General features: G+C 29.7%; 3 protein-coding genes across 4 annotated transcripts; all 3 read left to right on the top strand.

Annotated features, from left to right (window-relative positions):
- The first annotated feature begins 1,479 nt into the window (after positions 1–1,479).
- Positions 1,480–18,085, top strand: LOC149878594 (uncharacterized). 2 transcript variants are annotated; one of them, XM_090072901.1, is made up of 9 exons: positions 1,480–1,766; positions 1,889–1,934; positions 4,227–4,727; positions 4,848–5,330; positions 7,518–7,578; positions 7,666–7,819; positions 8,121–8,340; positions 8,418–8,493; positions 17,783–18,085. In XM_090072901.1, exons 1-9 carry the CDS (start codon positions 1,710–1,712, stop codon positions 17,829–17,831), a joined length of 1,647 nt encoding a protein of 548 aa, XP_089929027.1. In that variant the 5' UTR covers positions 1,480–1,709; the 3' UTR covers positions 17,832–18,085. The 2 variants fall into 2 exon arrangements, 1 of the variants encoding a protein (XP_089929027.1); XR_016447605.1 differs by lacking the exons at positions 1,480–1,766; positions 8,418–8,493; positions 17,783–18,085 and having other exon boundaries at positions 1,771–1,934; positions 4,848–5,326; positions 8,121–8,170.
- On the top strand, positions 10,322–13,317 carry LOC149878595 (uncharacterized). The gene has a single exon (XM_090073180.1). The coding sequence runs from the start codon at positions 10,867–10,869 to the stop codon at positions 13,315–13,317; it is 2,451 nt and encodes an 816-aa protein (XP_089929306.1). The 5' UTR covers positions 10,322–10,866.
- LOC145197970 (uncharacterized) lies at positions 13,755–15,636 on the top strand. The gene is made up of 2 exons (XM_080073978.2): positions 13,755–14,249; positions 14,363–15,636. Exons 1-2 carry the CDS (start codon positions 14,099–14,101, stop codon positions 15,634–15,636), a joined length of 1,425 nt encoding a protein of 474 aa, XP_079930104.2. The 5' UTR covers positions 13,755–14,098.
- Positions 18,086–18,300: the final 215 nt, after the last annotated feature.

The raw sequence follows: 18,300 nt of genomic DNA, 5'->3' as shown, positions 1-18,300 counted from the left end.
TTTTTCCATAATTGAGTTTATTTTGTTTATCATTCATGAATACACTCCCCGTAGTCATTGATTATCATGTAGCTTTGTAATGATACAAGAAATAAAAATATGTATATATATAAGAAAGTATATGAAAATATAAGAAAATATAATATAAGAAAAAGGATAAACAAGGGAAGTTTCATAGGCGTTGGCTTCCACACACGTTCCGTATCAGCTGGTTTAAGAAAAAGAGTTTCTCATTTAAAGATAATTAGAAAAGGAACCTAAATCCCAGATATGTTATAGACATAAATTTATTTTTTAATTGTAAAGTAATCTTAAATGTCGTACATGTTTTGTGATAAAATTTTGCTTTCTGTGATCAGTAAGTAGCAGTTAAATCTATTTGAGTGACAAAACACTTTTTAGACTCTATGAAAAATGTTTTTATTTTAATTAAAGCTGCTACAGAATCGTTTACCGTTGCTCAAAATGTTTCATTGAAAATTGGCCTCCTTGCTTAAATTCTGGAAAGTCTTCCAAAGGAATACGAGTTATCATTTGAATTTATGATAAACTTTTTTTTTAAACATACTGGATGAGTGTGATTCACTTAGGAAATTCTTCACTTTGAGGTTAACGAGGTTGAGATTGACGAAGGAAAAAATTCTGAGAAATCAATGAAAAAGATATGTACAAGGCCATTTGTAAACAAATAGGTTGTCGGGAAACAACCACAACGCGCTGGTGATATAATCAAATGTCAAAAAAAAGAAATGAGTCTCTTCAAAGATAAAGTTGTGCGAAGAAAATATCTCCAACAGATCTATGATCTTCTTATAACAATTCGGCCAACTAGCGTTGAATCCGAAAGAGCATTTTCTGCTGCCGGTATTATTTTAAACAAGCTGCGGTGCGGAATGGACGACAAAACTCTGGATGCTTTTTGTTTTTAAAGAAGTTACTTTCATGGAATAAAAGATAAAGGTTCTACCAAAAAGATCAATAAATTTGCATTCTTTTCAAGTTTTCATGATTCTTAAATTTATTTACTTTGCTTTGAAAGTTTAAAATATCTAATACCGGTTTTAACACCGGTATTCCTGCATTATATTTTTATAATACCGAAATACCGGTATTGATTTTTTTTCCGGTATTGGTTACTCTAATTGCAACTGAATAAAAGAGCGATTGTTAAGGATAAAAATTAGCATGAATACATTATAAACAAACGTATGAATGCGGGGTTTTTTTTAAAAAAAATCTAACAAGAAAGTTAAAATCTTCAATATTTATTTTACTTTGATAACAATTTAATTTCATATATATTTTTTGTACTAACGACTGACTTCATAAGTATTTCAAAAAAGTTCACTTATACAATGAATATTTGTCAGTCTATCAAAATGTTGTTTTATGATAGATCTTTAAGGAAAAAGTACCTGGTACTTACTGATTTTTTAATGTAGAAAAAGTTATAAATAATACACTTCTATTCAAAATTTTGTAACACGAATAATAAATTCCACAGCCAACAAGTTGTTAAAATATTTACTAAAGACGCATTAAATGTTTAAACCATTTTTATTTTTTCATCGTGATTTTTTTTTTGTAAATAAATAGCATCATAAAAGGAATTTAAAGTTTTGTGCTGCAGAAAAATTAACAGTTAAAAAATAAGTGAAAAACGATCAAGGAGAAATATCAAAAAGCTCATTCGATTATTAACTGAAGTAATGGTTTTTCAAACACAAAAATCATTTCGAAGTTGGTATCAGGAATCAAGTTCAATGGTGTGGTACTTGCAGATTTTCAAAGTTAAATCAACCATTTTATAATTTAACCTGTCAACTTCTTGGTTGAAAATATTTGCCATCACTATTTATTAAGTAAAGAAAAAATTTTTTTTTTGTAGGTTACATTCTTCTTTCTGCTCTTTTTACTTCATGAAGGGATATACTGTAAGTGAATACTTGGGATTTGTTGCCAATATTTTAGGAGTTAAATTATTACCATGCTTAACTTTTTTTATGTTAGCTTATTTGTACTATAAGGTTATTCAAGAATTAGTCACTTGTTTTATTGGGAATCTCCGTTTTGCTTTATTTTAAGTCAGTCTTGGATTCACCATACAATTCTCAGTTGTTAAATGTTGAAAGTCTGAAATGAGAATTTAAAATTGAAAGTGAATTCTTCTGTTTTTTAGAAACTTTACTTTTCTATGAAACTTTACTTTTCTATGAAACTTTACTTTTCTATGAAACTTTACTTTTCTATGAAACTTTACTTTTCTATGAAACTTTACTTTTCTATGAAACTTTACTTTTCTATGAAACTTTACTTTTCTATGAAACTTTACTTTTCTATGAAACTTTACTTTTCTATGAAACTTTACTTTTCTATGCCCTTGAAAGTATTTAGAACAAAGTCACATTTTTCTTCAACAAACTTTAGACAAAATCCGTAATTTTTTTTTTCATGTAGAATTCATGACATTTAATACTTCCTTTCCTTGTTTCGCCAAAAAAAATTTTAAGTGAAAATGCGTATGGAATAAATCAGTACATATTCAATCATCAGACTTTTTACCGAAAAAAACGCTTAAAAAGTCAAGATGTTATACTATTTTGTGACTGGTTAACAACATACTTTTGTCTCTTTATCTAAGAAAGAAACCCAGAAAAAAAGCCATAAAAGTATTAGCTATATGGCAGAATTATAAACACGGAAGAGACAGGCCACTGAAATATCTTTTTTTCGAATCAAATTAGTAGCTAATGTTTTTGGTGAAAAGCCCTGTTATTGGGCGTGCACCGAAAAATGTATGCAAGAATATCATACATTAATCCATTTAATAAATCTTATGGTATTGCTTTACTATTTTGATTAATAATAAAAATGATAACTTAATACATTTCTTTTGTTTACATGATTGATGAGACTTACAAAAATGAAAACAAATATTTAAAAAATCCAATTATTACCCAAGTTTTTTCTGGATTTTGATAAAATTATTTTATTTTGTTTTCTTTGTGAACTTGGTTCAGAACAAGCAAAAGAGTTTTTTATCTTACTAATAATTTATGTAAAATTAATAAAATGTTCCCTCTACTCATTCGCTTGAAAACGAGTTATTTGTGAAACTTTCAGCAGTGTCAAACGAATTTGAAGACAAAAGTCTCATAAAAACTTCCGATCTTTTATTTTTCAAAACCAATAAACAAATTTGACTTTGAAGTTTTAAGTTGTTTTGTACACTATCAATTGGTTTACCAACTATTAATTTAACATTCCCAAGGTTTTTTTTAAAAGAAGAATTAATAAGTTCGTTTTAAAAGTGTAAATAAGAAAATGTTAGCTGCTTTTGGAGAAGCATACGAAAAATTAATGATGCTCGTTCCGTAAATTGTTTATAAAAGTTCTTAGAATATTGTGCTTCAAGGCGTAGAAGAAAGATTTTGATTGGTTATCGACCCACTGCACATGCATCGAATCTTACCACATGCATTTTCACCCATAATAAAAATATGAACATTTTTTTAGTGAAGAACTTGTCACTTTAATTGAAAAAAATGTGGATTTTTTTAATAGAGGCTTTGGGAGCCACAACATTGACACTGTTGATAATATGAAAATACCGGAACGACTTTGCAAGAATTATATAACAAGAAAAAACACCCTAAAAACAATAGATAATTCGTAGAAACTTTAGAAAATGTGTGTGAATAGGAAATGTTAAATCCGAATATTAGTAGCATAAGAACTTTAAGCCACCAAAATGAAACTTTTCAACTTTAACTTTAGTTTCATTCGAAAATTATGAGGTCAAAGTTGATTGAAATATCAAAATTCACCCTTTATAAAGTTTAACTGTACGTAAAAAATCCATTTATGTAACAATCTCGTATCTCAGGTCGTTTTTCAAAATGTAGCATTACAAGAAAAAATATGCACGTGTATTTTTTCATAGAACTTGGCTCTCACAAACATTCCGTATCGGCCGGCATAAGAAAAAGTGTTTCTCATTTAAGAGACTTAGAAAGAGCTTTATAATCCAAATAATTCATGGACCCAAATTTCTTTTCAACTGCAAAGTAAAATTTTATACTGCAGTTCATGTTTTGTGAAAAAAATTGATTACTTTGTGCTTTAAATAGTAATTAAATCTCTTTCAGTATTATAATATTTTTAAAACTCTTTAAGAAAATTTTTTGCTGTTGAAAGTTTTATTACATAAAATGTTTTTATTTTAGTTAAAGCTGTTACAGAATCGTTTGAAGTTGCTGATGATATTTCATTGAAAAAAGGTCAACTTGCTTCGATTCTTACTAGTCTTCCAAAGGAATACGAGCTATCATTTGAATTAATGCCGACTTCTTTTTTAAACAATTGGACAAATGTGATTCACTTAACTGTTGACGGTGATAACAGAAATTATAGTAACAGAACACCAGGAGTATGGTTTCAACCAGACAACTATTTGTACTTTAATTCACCATTAAATGATCTAAATAAAAGTATTTCTATATCGGCAGTAAGAGTTCAGTTAATGGAGTGGACCAAAGTCAATATATCACAATACTTTATTGATAAAAAATACATTTTCTCGATTCAAATTGCGGGAACTGAAGTTTTCACTACACAAAACACATTTCCAAAAGAATTTCAGAACGTTAAAGTATATTTGAGCGATCCGTGGTACTATGCACAACCAGGATTCATTAGAAATCTTGTGATTTTAAACACTTGTGAAGGTAACTATTTAGTAAACTACATTTTCATGCAAAATTCTCAACAAACAGTTTTATTCTTATCGATTTAACTATATGCAATAAAGAAATACGGTAAAAGCAAAATGAAATGTTTTGTTATAGAGTTCTTCAGTATGATCGAAGAGAAAGAGATAAAGAAAAATCAAATGATTACAATTCTAAATAATCTTCCAAAAGAATACGAGCTATCATTTGAAGTAAAACCTACTTCATATGGTTACGTTGAATGGATTAATATTATTCACTTAACTATAGGAGGCAACATGAACACTTACGGCGATAGGACCCCTGGTGTTTGGATTTATGGGAGTAAACGTTTTTATTTTGTATCTGCATTAAATGGAGATCTAAATAGTTATTTTGATTCAAATATAAACATGAACTTGATGGAATGGACTAAAATTAGAGTTTCGCAACTACTTGTTGAAGGAAAGTATATTTTTGCAATATGGGTGGCAGAAAACAATGTTTATTACGTGGTCAATAATGATGCAAGAGAATTTCATGACGTTAAAGTTTACATTGGTGACCCATGGCATGACGCACAACCAGGGTACGTTCGAAACCTCGTCATAAAAAATGTGGGTAAGAATTGATTTTGTATGCCAACAGTTGAATATGTCATCCATCCCAACTTCTGAAAAACCAATTAATTCTATATATATGAAATTTTTTCAAAACTTTATTAAAGATAAACATAAATAAGGATTCTATAAATGTCTATAGGTCATTAAACAAAATGTATAACACGCCATGTGTCATGAGCTGCATGCAAACACTAAAGGCCACTAAATTATTGTACGCTTTTAAGACACTTATTAAAATACATGGATTTTAATAAATAGTTTTGTTCCAAACAAAACCAAGATAGCAGATAAATATTAAAAACAAAGAATGGTTAACAACATTTAACGCAGTACCTAAGCTTTGCATAGTAATGTAGCCTGCTGTAATAAGGGTAAAAACCAGAATAAGCAAAGCAAAAATTTACATAAAATTGATAGGGCAAACAATTATCATTTGTTTACCAAAAAATAACTGCAATATTTTTCAGCAAAATACCAGAATGTACCGCAAGTAGCTGAATATGAACACAATTAAATTTCTGCCGCAAGCAAGAAAGCTAAGAAACAACAAGTAGGTTACTAAACTAAGTTAATGATTTAGAGATAAACAGTTTTTAGCATTTGGAAATATAAAATGCATATCATCACTGTTTCTTAAGTAAACAACATATGCTTTTAGTGAGCTTTTGTTTTCATTTTGTTTATGAGAAATATTTAGAATTGAAAATTCGTTCGAGTAGCGCTGCAATTTTAACGATTCTTGAGTATTGCAAAACTTCGCAAACAGAAGTTTGGTGAGAAACAATAAAGAACACCAATCCCTAGCTTTTTTTTTTTTTTATCATTTGTTAATTGGAAAATAAGATTGATAGGGACAAAAGCTTTTCACAAAATAATTTCAAAATAGTTGAGTGGATGATGCAACCTAGGGTCGATCTTATAAAACATTTTAAGGCCGAAAAGGATTCCGACGCTAGCTTGGAGGGGTAAAAACTCACTTAAAAAGTCAGAACTTTACAATGTTTACAAAATAAGATCTTTAAAACCAATCAAAAAATATATCATTTTTAAATGTTAACATCTTTTATGAGAAAAAACTTCAAACCTTGAAAAGTATTCCTAAATTTAGTCAGTAGAAACACTCAAAGTGGTCTTGAAATAGTGTCAAAAAGGCAAGACGCAATCTAATGTGTGTTATATGAATATGTTCTCGTACATTTATACAACTATATACACAAGTTTACGCAAATATGACATTATCCTATGATTATTTATTATTGTCCCATTCAAAAGACTAATACCAAAGACTAAATAAATAACAAAGGTTTTTTTATTCTGAAAAAGTGAGTTTTAAATGTTGCTTCATAAGTCTTCCTTTTTTTGGCTCAGCAGAAGAATCAGTTAATATTTGACTCTTTTGTTTTGCTTAGCTACATGTTCCAAAATTCTTTAATGATTCATTTTTAAAATGCTCCAATTATTACAAGCTTAATAGTAGAAGAAGAATTTGCACTTTCTTTCATTGACGCCTTGTTTCATTGGAGTAAGATAACTTAAAATTTAAACATATTTGAAATTTTGGTCAGTTGAAGTTGAAGAAGTAAGTTTTTCAAGTGGAAATATAATTTAATTAAAAGGACAGATGTTCATTTAAAGATGTAATGTTATTGGTTGCAAATGCTTTGGAAAATCATGACTAACAATTAATGGTATTACATGAATAGGCATGGAATGTCCTGCATTCATAGCCGCCGAGAGAAATTTTGGGCCCTGGGGAAGTTTTCTAAACGGGCCCTCATTATAATCAATTATATATCCAGGACCACTAGAAGCGTTCTCTGGTCATTGAAAATTAAAAATGAAACTTAATTAAATCGTTTACAAGTCAAAACTATTTAAATTTTTTAAAAGTTATTTTTAAAAATTATTTGTACACACACGGGGCCCCGGGAATCTTTCTCGTCTACCCCCCTCCACCCCTCCTATCGGCAGCCATGGCTGCGTTAAATATATCTTTCATCCAGTTTATGCCAATCCAGGTTTATTAAAGCATTGAAAGGTATAAGTATACTATTATCTAGTTAATTATAGCACTCACAGAACCATCAGTTGTATGAGTGCTATCATTTGTAACTTTTTATTAATACTTATATCAGATTCGTTTTCGTTTTTAAAATTGAGGCTGAGTAATAAGTTTTCATTTCAGTTGGAAGCAATCATTGCAAACCACTCATCAAAGTAAACTTCGAAGGGCTGTTTACAAACAAGTAAATTATTTGAAATCATATTCGTTTTCAGGTAAAACTGAGATTCTTTTTTTAACATTTGTGATATTTAAAACCATATGTTTTTAGAAACCATATGAGTTTGTCCTGTTCAATTGTTTACGCCTATGAGCCGGGTGTTTTTGCTTACAACATTACATGGGAATACTTTTTACCCGTTTTCATGGAGATCTCTTCTGCAAGCGAAGCAGTTAACTTTCATAAAAATGGTTCTAAATTTACAGTATGTTATTTTAAGAGTTTTATAGCTGTTCTGTCTTTGTTCTCTAATTCTATAATGTGAATTTTCTTTGTTTGGCTTAGATTCTGCATCAGCGATGTTATGCTAATGGTTAAAACTAGTGTTTTCTTATTTTAAACTTTATTTTGATTTAAGCTTTTTCTTGAAACATTGCTGAGAGAGTATGTATATCTTTTATTTCTTATATTATATAAATAAGATATGCATATATAATTTATATATGTTTATCTTATATTTCACAAATTATAAAGAAGTATTAAAGCGCATATATTCACTCGATTAGGTTCCTGGTGCTTTCAATACCACTGGCGTATATCATAACCTCAATCTAAGTTCAGATATGACAAGTATTTTGGTACAAGAGCATTTTCCTGTCGAGATCCTTTTAAAACTTACTTTTCAAAACAGTGCAGGAATCTTATATCATGAGTATAAAACCCTCAAAATCAATTCAACTAGCGATGCAAATCTGAAAATTTTGAGAAACAAAAATGCTCTTCCAGGTTCGTAAAGTATTCTTGTTGTAATTAAACTTAACTTCTTGAATGGAAATTGTATAAATTTACTACTTTATCATTAGAAAGTTATGGTCGAGGTGTATGCTGGGATGCAGTTGAATCTCTGGTTTATGTTTGTATGAATCAATATATTATTAGGTACTGCTTAGTTTACTTTTTGTGGATTTGTTTTGGATTTAAAAATCAGCCAGGGGGTAACTGGGTAACGAATTTCATCTTTTCTGGACGGTTTCTCACGAGCTCTCTACATTACATTATTAACATCTGATTTTTGATTTTGCAAACATTAATTTATAATTATTAAGGTATTGGCGACTCTAGATTTTTTTTACGAAGTGTCTTCGTAGAGCGCAATGCGCTCTATGTAGCCATAACCTTCTCAGAGCGCAATATTGTACACGCATGCGCAATTATTTTATTAAAACAGTGCGATTTAGGGTGGAATGCAAGAACCGAACTTCAAATTTGAAGTCGAACTTCAAACCTTAAGTGCGACTTGAGCGAATGCACAAAGCGAACTTCAACTCAAGTCAGACTTGAAAACCGAAAAAAAAATATATATATAAATATATATATATATATATATATATATATATATATATATATATATATATATATATATATATATATATATATATATATATATATATATATATATATACACACACACACATAGTATTATGTAGTATTAGTATTGAGAAAACTAATTTTGTTTAAAGTAATTTTCTCAGTATTTTTAAAAAAAAAACCATTATTTTCATTAAGGTATTAGTAAAAAGATAAATAAAAATACATTGTAGTATAGTATCATCCCCAAAAAGCGTCAAAATAAGATTCTGGATTTTCTAGAACATTTCCATGTATTTTAATTCAAATGGAATCTGTTAAAATGGAGAAATCAAGAGAAATTGTCTTGATTACTTAAGTGGTACATATGACCAACCGTTGTTTACCAACAACTTAGGATTTGGAACTGAAAGTGCCAAGATGAATTTATTTTTCTGATAAAAAATACATAGCAAGAACTTTTTTTTTTTTACTGTTATTAACTTTTTATTTAATCGTATATTATACAAATATCATTACACGGAATTTGTTTCAGTAAAAGGTTTTTCCCGTAAAAAAATCCATCACTGTGTCACGAAATGACTATTAATTCGAACCTCTTGTCCCGAGAAAACCCTTTGGAGGTTTGAGAGTACACATGTGTAGAATTACACTAGAGTTGGTTTTGAAATCTTTCATCATTGTCCGAGAAAGAAAAATCAGTTTAAAGTTTCTAATTTTATGTTTATTTAATAAGGTCAATAAACTAAGAGTTTTTTTTTCTTTCTCAAAAAAACTGTCTATTTTGGTTATTTGTTTTACAAATAGTACATACAAAATATTTTAGCAAAAAAATAATTAACTAAAAAATTTTGGGAAAAACCTGCAAACAGTTTAGAAACCGTTTTAAAAGAACAAGGTGTGCGTCATTTTTCAAAATGACGCACACCGCACGCAAGTAAAATATTTTATTAAAGAAAAATTAAATATAAAACACGACATTCAAATAGAAAGAGCCCACAGAACTGGAAAAAAAAAAGAATCTGGACATAAAAAGCGACGAACAATAGTTGTAAAGTTCCTAAACTATAAAGACAAAGAAAAAATATTACAGCATTATAAACGACTAAAGCTTTGGAATGAACGTATATATCTCAACGACGACTATAGCGAAAGAACGATTGAAAAAAGAAAAATACTCTTTGCAAAAGCTAAAGAATTAAGATCCTCAGGTAAGTATGCAAAAGTTGTCTATAATAAACTTATAACGCGCGATTAATAATTACGATAACAAAAAGAAATTCTTTAAAATGTGCTCAAAAAATAATTACAAAAATGAATGACTTTCAATAGCTAACCTATAATTTTTATGAAAAATACATTACGTCAGATGAAAACGCAGACCCAGATGTAAATTTTTTTAGTGATATGTACACGGACAGTTTATATTATTACCCTAGCACCATTAAAGAATTTCTTTTTTAAAATGTAAATGATACAAACAGTGAAAGAATCAGAATCCTCCACATAAATATAAGGAGTTTAAACAAAAATAATGAAAACTTTCGACATTTTCTAGAAGAAACTGAAAACATTTTTAATATTATATGTGTTACGGAAACTTGGTGCCCTTCTATCGAACTTGAAAATAATTCTAATTTTCATCTTAAGAATTTTGAATTAGTCTCATTAGAAAGACAAACAAATAAACGCGGTGGAGGAGTTCTTATATACGTTAAAGAAAACTTTGCGTATAAAGTTAGAAGCGATTTGAGCGTTTCTGACAAAGATAAAGAGATCGCAACCATTGAATTAATTATTAACAAAGGAAAAAACATACTTATAAGCAGCTGCTATAGGCCACCTGAAGGCGCGTGCGAAAATTTTAGCTTTTATTTGCAACATAATATAGTTCACGCTGGTAACAACGAAAGAAAAAAAAACTTTATAATTGGGGATTTTAATATGGACTGTCTTATTTATAACAAAGACAAAAAAGTGAGAAGTTTCTATGATGAAACTTTTTTAGCTGGCGTAATTTCTTTAATCAATCGTCCAACAAGAGTAACAAAAAATTCTACTACTCTCATTGATAATATCTTTACTACAGACATCTTTAATAACTCCATCCAAAAAGGTATCGTAAAAACTGATATATCGGACCACTTTCCTATTTTCCTAACCCTTAACACAACATTATCAAATAAAATTAAACAAAATAGAACTGTAAAAAAACGAATTTACAGCGACAAAAAAATAAATGATTTTAAACATCAACTATCATTACTTCATTGGGGGCACATCAACTTTAATGAAGATGCAAGTACTATTTATAATAAATTCTTTGAAACATTCTACTCAGTATATGACGCGAACTTTCCAGTATGTAAAAAAGTTATAAGTCATAAAACCTTCAATAGTCCTTGGATTACAAAAGGCTTAAAAAAATCTTCGAAAATAAAGCAGAAGTTGTATATTATATATTTAAAAACTAAATCTTCTGCAAATGAAAAAATATATAAAAATTATAAATATTTATTTGAAAAAATTCGCAAAAATCTAAAAAAAAATTATTATACTAATCTGATCAATAAGTTTAAAAACAACTCAACGCGCACCTGGCAGATAATAAAAGAGATAACAGGAAAATCAAAAAATCACCTAAGTTCTTTACCACAAACTATAAAATTTGAAGATGTAAATATATGTGAACCGAGCAAAATTGCAAACATATTTAATAAATTTTTTACTGAAATTGGAACCAATCTCTCTAAAAAAATTCCTATGACCGAAAATTCGTTTGAAGACTACTTGTGTCCTATAAATAAATCTCATTATAACAATGAGTATTCTTCTGAATTATCCCACGACGAGCTCGATATAGCCTTTAAATCTTTAAAAAGAAATAAAGCTATTGGTGCTGATGAAGTAAGTGGTAATATAGTTGCAGAATGCTATGAAAGTCTGAAAGATATTCTTTGTAAAGTGTTTAATGCATCTATAAAACAAGGAGTTTTCCCGGATCAATTGAAAATTGCGAAAGTCATACCAATTTACAAACAAGGCGATAAAACAAATATCAACAACTATCGCCCGATTTCGATTCTTTCAACTTTTTCAAAATTATTGGAAAGAATAATATATAATAGAATATTTAAATATTTTGACCAAAATAATATACTATATTCCAAACAGTTTGGCTTTAAAAAAAATGTTTCAACTGAGCACGCAATTATTCAATTTGTTAGGGAAATCTCAGAATCTTTCGAAAAAAAACAATATACCCTAGGAGTCTTTATTGATCTTTCGAAGGCTTTCGATACCGTTGACCATAAAATATTGCTTAAAAAGCTCGAATACTATGGAATCAAAAACAACATGCTAAAATGGTTTCATAGTTACTTTTCAAATAGAAAGCAATTTCTTACCTATAATGATGGCCTTCAAAGTGACTATATTGAAATAACCTGCGGTGTTCCACAAGGCTCTATTCTTGGTCCTCTTATGTTTTTAATTTATATTAATGATTTTAGCAAAGCAGCTAATCTTCGGAGTATTATGTTTGCTGATGATACAAATTTGTTCTTATCAAACAGTAATATTAATGAGCTGTTTTCTGATATGAACAAAGAACTTAAATGCGTATCTGAGTGGTTTAAATGTAACAAATTGACCTTAAACCTTGATAAAACAAAATACATTCTATTTCACCCTATATCTAAAAAACGTTTTTTACCAACAGCGATGCCAAAAATTCTTATTGATGAACTAGAAATAAAAAAGGAAACTTTTACTAGTTTTCTTGGGATTTATCTTGATGAGAATGTTACGTGGAAACCACATATTGACTACATTTGTTCAAAGGTTTCTAAAAATATAGGAGTCCTCTATAAGTCAAGAAATTATTTAAACAAAACCATTTTAACCCAACTCTATTACTCACTTATACATAGTTATATTAACTATGCAAATATTGCTTGGGGAAGTACAAGCAAAAGTAAGTTGCGTACTCTTTACCGTCGTCAGAAACACGCAATACGCTTAATTTGTTTTGAAAATCGACTTACGCATTCAAAGTTTTTATTCAAAAATATAAAAGTACTTAACATTTATGAAGTGAATGTATATAAAATATTATGCTTTATGTTTCAATGTAAAATCAATCCGTCCTTACACGTTTTTAAAGATTTTATTACCTTAAAAACAAAAAATAAGTATACACTACGAAATGATAACTCACTCTTTGAACCCTTTTGTCGAACAAAATTCAATCAGTTCTGTATAGCTTATCGTGCACCCAATCTCTGGAACAAAATTGTTTTACCTAATTTTGATTTATCAATTACCTTCCCAGTCTTTAAAAAGAAATTAAAAAAATTCATTCTCTTTAATGACATTATGTTGAAATACTTTTAAAATTAAGAAATTTGTATAAACACGCTCTTTTGTTTTTTGTTTTTTATCATTTTTATTTGTCTATATCTATTAATGGCTTAAGTTATATTCTATTATAACTTTTTATGGTTCTGGCGACAAGATCATTAGATCTTCTATCAGATACCAAGTTTTTATTTAAATTAGTCTATATATCACGGATTTAATTGCATCACGAAATAATATATTTCGGATTTTGATGTATTACGAGAACATGTCATGGATTTTGTTGTATTACGAGAGCATATATCACAGAATTTATTATATTACGACTAATTAAATGTAAAACTGAAAAAAAAAAAAAAAAAAAAAAAAAAAAAATGCCTAACCAAGCAAAAACTCATGAAGACAAAAGGAAAACTGTCTGTTTTCTCTGTATGAACAAAGCTAACAGGCAGCTGACTGATTTTATGATTAAACGCAGTCAAGAAATTTTGGACCAAAAAATCAACTTTGAAGACCAAAGAGTACCAATTGGAATCTGTGAAAACTGTCGAGTAAGTCTCAGAAGAAAAGGTGAAGGGAGAGATGTCCAACTTCCTTCCTTGCCAGACTATCAAAACATAAAGATCCGTCCTGCAACAAGAGAATCAGCATGTGATTACTTGATTTGTAGTGTGGGAAAAGCAAAATTCAGAAGCCCTCAGTAAGTGGAGCAACAAACACTTTCAGTCAGCTTATAGAACAGCCAATTGTTGAGAAAAGATGTTCAGCATGCTTTTCATTGATAGGAAGAGGCATCCCTCATGTCTGTACTAAAGCAATGTTACGACAGAACTTACTTGAAGTTGCAGAAAAGGACAAAAAAGCAGCAGAAAGAGTGGCTGTTTCTGTAATTGCCAACAAAGTTCCTTCCCCCCATGGCACTGTCTGTCTCAATCAAGGAGTAGGAAGACCCTTTCCAGTAACTCCAGGTAAAAACTGTACTTTTTAAACAAAAAAAACTTTTGTCAAAGGGCATAGCAATAAAGTATACACTATGAATTTCGGAAATGATACAATGGTAACTTTCTGTGATTGTTTGCAGGTCCATCGCGACAAAGAGAATTATTTCCTTCATCTACACCCACCTTGACTGCACAACATCTAGTACAAGTTCAAAACCAGATTGGTCTTTCAAATAGAGGAATGAATATGCTTGCTTCAACTCTAAACAAAGTAGTTCCACAGCGTGTTGTGGAGAAAAATTTCAGAGAAAAGTTTGAATCTCTTGGAAAGCAACTTTCTGACCTCTTTGTCACCTCAGAAATTACTGATACATCCAAAAACACTAGCCAAGAGTCTAAACATTTATTGGTGTACTGCAATGAAATGGAGTCATTAAGAAACACTGTTGCTGAACTCAGAGGCCCTCAGTCAGACCAGCTTATTAAGGTGGGGATAGATGGTGGAGGCGGGTTCGTGAAAGTTTCTTTTGGTATTATGAGCTTAGAAACACCAGATACTTCTCCTCCATCAAAGAAACCTCTCTTTAAAAATTTCAAAGATTCAGGAGTGAAGCGTCAACTTTTGGTGGCCACTGCAGAAAATGTCTCTGAAAACTATGACAATGTCAAACAAATCCTGGATAAACTGTGTTTAGAGAGAATGTCTTTTGTGTTGTCATGCGACATGAAGCTTGCTAACATAATTTGTGGCTTGCAATCTCACTCTAGTGCACACCCTTGCACCTGGTGTGACATTGAGTCAAAAAATCTTCATCACAGTGGTGAGCTTCGAACATTTGGCTCCATTCGCTCTGATTTTGAAGGCTTCCAACCAGCCGGTGCCCAAACAAAAAAGGCAAGGGACTTTCAAAATGTTGGTCACCAGCCAATAATAAGACTTTCTGATGATACTCTTGTCCTAGATTTTATTCCTCCTATGGAACTTCACCTTCTTATTGGTGTTGTGAACCACCTCTTTAAGAACCTCTGTCAGGTTTGGCAAAATGCAGATCAGTGGCCAAAGATGATCAACATTCAACAACAACCTTTTCATGGAGGACAATTTGCTGGCAATGAAAGTAGAAAGCTTTTGAGAAATGTTGACTCACTTCAACAACTTGCAAAGAAGCATGCTTGCTTTTTGGCATTTCCATTTATTGAAACCCTCAGAAAATTTGATGCTGTTGTTCATGCCTGCTTTGGGAATACACTCCAACAGAACTACTGTGAGCTTATTGAAGAGTTTAAAGCTTTCTATCTCAACCTTCCAAACACAAGTGTTACCCCCAAAGCACATGCTGTTTTCTTCCATGTGACACAGTTTATTAATCGCCACAACCACTCTCTGGGCATCTTTTCTGAGCAAGCCACATAGTCACTTCACCACAACTTCAGTCTTAAATTGGCAACGTTTCAAGAGGCCAGCCATCCATTGGGATTATCCCAGGAATCTTCGAAACTGTTTGATCGAGTATAACAGTAAATATTTATTTTGATTTCTATTTGTGGAGGAAACATTTACAGTTATTTATTACATATGCTATGTAAGAGTTTAATAAAGGCTTGCTTCTTAATCAATTGAGTAGAATAATTTTGTATAAGTATCTAGAATCATTAATGTTTTTCACAGCTTGAATTTCAAAGCTGAAAGTAGAAAACTGTTTGTCTTTCAAGAATAGTTTGTATGTATTTTTTTTTGGTTTTGCTTTGTTTAGAGTTGCAAACACATTATATGTTGAAGAAATTTATATGTTATAATAGAGAACAAGATTTTTTTAAAGAAATTATTTTTTTGTAAAATTTTTATTCTGAGCAATAAAATTAAAAACTTTAAACTGATTTTTCTTTCTCGGACGATGATGAAAGATTTCAAAACCAACTCTAAAGTTATTCTACACATGTGTACTCTCAAACCTCCAAAGGATTTTCTCGGGACAAGAGGTTCGAATTAAAAGTCATTTCGTGACACAGTGCCATTACCGCTATTGGTTGCGAAGTCATTTTCCGATAAACGCCCTAAATTCAACCCCTCGACTATTTTTCAAGTTCGACTTTCTCAAGTACGAACTTGAAATTTTCAAGTCTCGTTTACGCATTCGCTCAAGTCAATTTTTCAAGTCTGACTTGACAAAGTCGAACTTGAGATTTCAAGTCGAACTTGACTCAAGTTCGGTTCTTGCATTCCACCCTTATATTTCACAATAAAGCTGGTTGAGTAGGCGGTTAAATCGAAATCAAAAATTATTTACTAAAGAAACATTTTGTGCAATTTATAAAGTAAATGTTTTAGATTAGAACATTCTATCGCCATCAAAATACAACGATAACATTTATTTGGAGAGTCAATAATTTCATCAGTTCAATGCAGTGTTTATTTGAATTAAATGTTTTAGATAAGTTCTAAGCAATCCATTATGGCTTGCCAGCATTTATCTAAAATAATCATGAATTCATTTGAGAAAAACATTCTAGTTCATATGCATAAGTAAACTAAGGTAATCTTTTTAGTTTATAGTTGTCTCTAGATTACATGCAGACATCATAGGTATCTACATGTAATTTTATGTGTTCTTGTTTTTATATATAGGAGAAAAACTTGTGTATTAATATTTTTTTATATTATAAAGTATATAAAGTATTTATTTTTTGTTTTGAAATAAACATAAATTCACTATTTTTTAAAATAATAACAATATGATTTTCCAAAGAAAAAACAAGATAATGAACCACATGGCTCATCTTGTTTTTTCTTTCAACCAAATTTGATTATCAATGACACAATTTTAGAAAATATTAAGTTTAGTACAGTTATTAGTAGTAATAATAATAGCAATAATACATTTTTAGTATATTTTATTAAAGTTTCTTACAATAATATAAATAAAAAGTAATAATTATAATTATAAATAATTAACTTTAGTAAATATTTTGTTGGTATAATTTGCAACAAAACTATAAGTTGAATATTTTGGTGTAGATTGCTTAAATTATGGCATCGATAAATCTTGTTCTCATAACTTTAACATCATAAACTCTGTCCTTTTTCCATTTAAACATATCTCCTTTAAAAAGGCACTTGATCTGAACATATCATTATCACTATTTAGTTTTGAAATTAGCATTATTGGAATTACAGTATCAAGGTTATGTAAATAATAACCAAATTAACTATGTTGGCTCAAAAGAGCTATAATTATATTTGTCTATAACAAAATGACAAAATAAAAAAAATATATATATATAGTATAAAACAAGGCGTATATGTATACATAAATGTATCACATTAACACAACATTTACCCTCCTTTTAAAAGTGTTCAGATGTATTTACAAGTTAAGTTTTTCTGGTGCCTTAGAAATTTGTAAAGATCTACGAGAAGAATTTTGATTTGTTCTATAGGATTCATTTTGTTTTCTAGTTCTTTTTGGAGATTAAAAGAGTTTCATTGCTACCATTAGGGGTTGGGGGATAGTTATTGATGGTTGTTACTTCTAAATTGTTGTTTGATGTTTGTATTATAGGAGTCGTTCCAATGGAAGCCAGATGTTTAGTAGACACTGTATCTCATGACCACTAGGAAATCTCACATAAACATAATGTGGATTTGATTTGATGAGCTGAACCTCATTTACTGAATCTTCATATTTACTTTGCATCACACACAACTTTGTAACTAATGATTTTAACACCATATCCTAGAAACTCGGACACATCTGCAAAGACTAACAATATCTAAGGAGGGAAAAATCCTTTTAAAAAAACTTTATTGATATGTATGTACATGAATATTTACTCTTATCACATACTAACAGTTAAATATAATCAATTCTTGAATCATAATTAATAGAAAATCAAACTTTAAAATTATTTCATTACAAATAATCCTACATTCAAAACCAACAACAGTAAGCACCAAAATAGAATTTGCAATTTACTCTTTTTTCACCAACTATATTTGGCCACTTTACAGTATTTTTTAATTGCACATGCTTGACTTTAAAATGCATAATATTTATTATATTTCGATCAAAGATAATGT

The sequence above is a fragment of the Hydra viridissima genome, unplaced genomic scaffold (assembly GCF_058129835.1).
Source record: "Hydra viridissima isolate aposymbiotic clone 2 unplaced genomic scaffold, HvirCarnegie_v1 scaffold_15, whole genome shotgun sequence".
Lineage (NCBI taxonomy): Eukaryota > Metazoa > Cnidaria > Hydrozoa > Anthoathecata > Hydridae > Hydra > Hydra viridissima.
Note: the sequence above shows the minus strand (reverse complement) of the source record. Positions and strands in the feature narration are given on the sequence as shown.

Excerpts from the sequence above, each read along its gene's own strand:
- LOC149878594 (XM_090072901.1), top strand. The coding sequence starts at position 1,710 with ATGGTTTTTCAAACACAAAAATCATTTCGAAGTTGGTATCAGGAATCA. Across the intron at positions 1,767-1,888 it reads ATCAGGAATCAAGTTCAATG|GTTACATTCTTCTTTCTGCT; the intron begins GTGTGGTACTTG and ends TTTTTTTTGTAG. Across the intron at positions 7,579-7,665 it reads GAAGGGCTGTTTACAAACAA|AAACCATATGAGTTTGTCCT; the intron begins GTAAATTATTTG and ends ATATGTTTTTAG.
- LOC149878595 (XM_090073180.1), top strand. The coding sequence starts at position 10,867 with ATGGACTGTCTTATTTATAACAAAGACAAAAAAGTGAGAAGTTTCTAT.
- LOC145197970 (XM_080073978.2), top strand. The coding sequence starts at position 14,099 with ATGTTACGACAGAACTTACTTGAAGTTGCAGAAAAGGACAAAAAAGCA. Across the intron at positions 14,250-14,362 it reads ACCCTTTCCAGTAACTCCAG|GTCCATCGCGACAAAGAGAA; the intron begins GTAAAAACTGTA and ends GATTGTTTGCAG.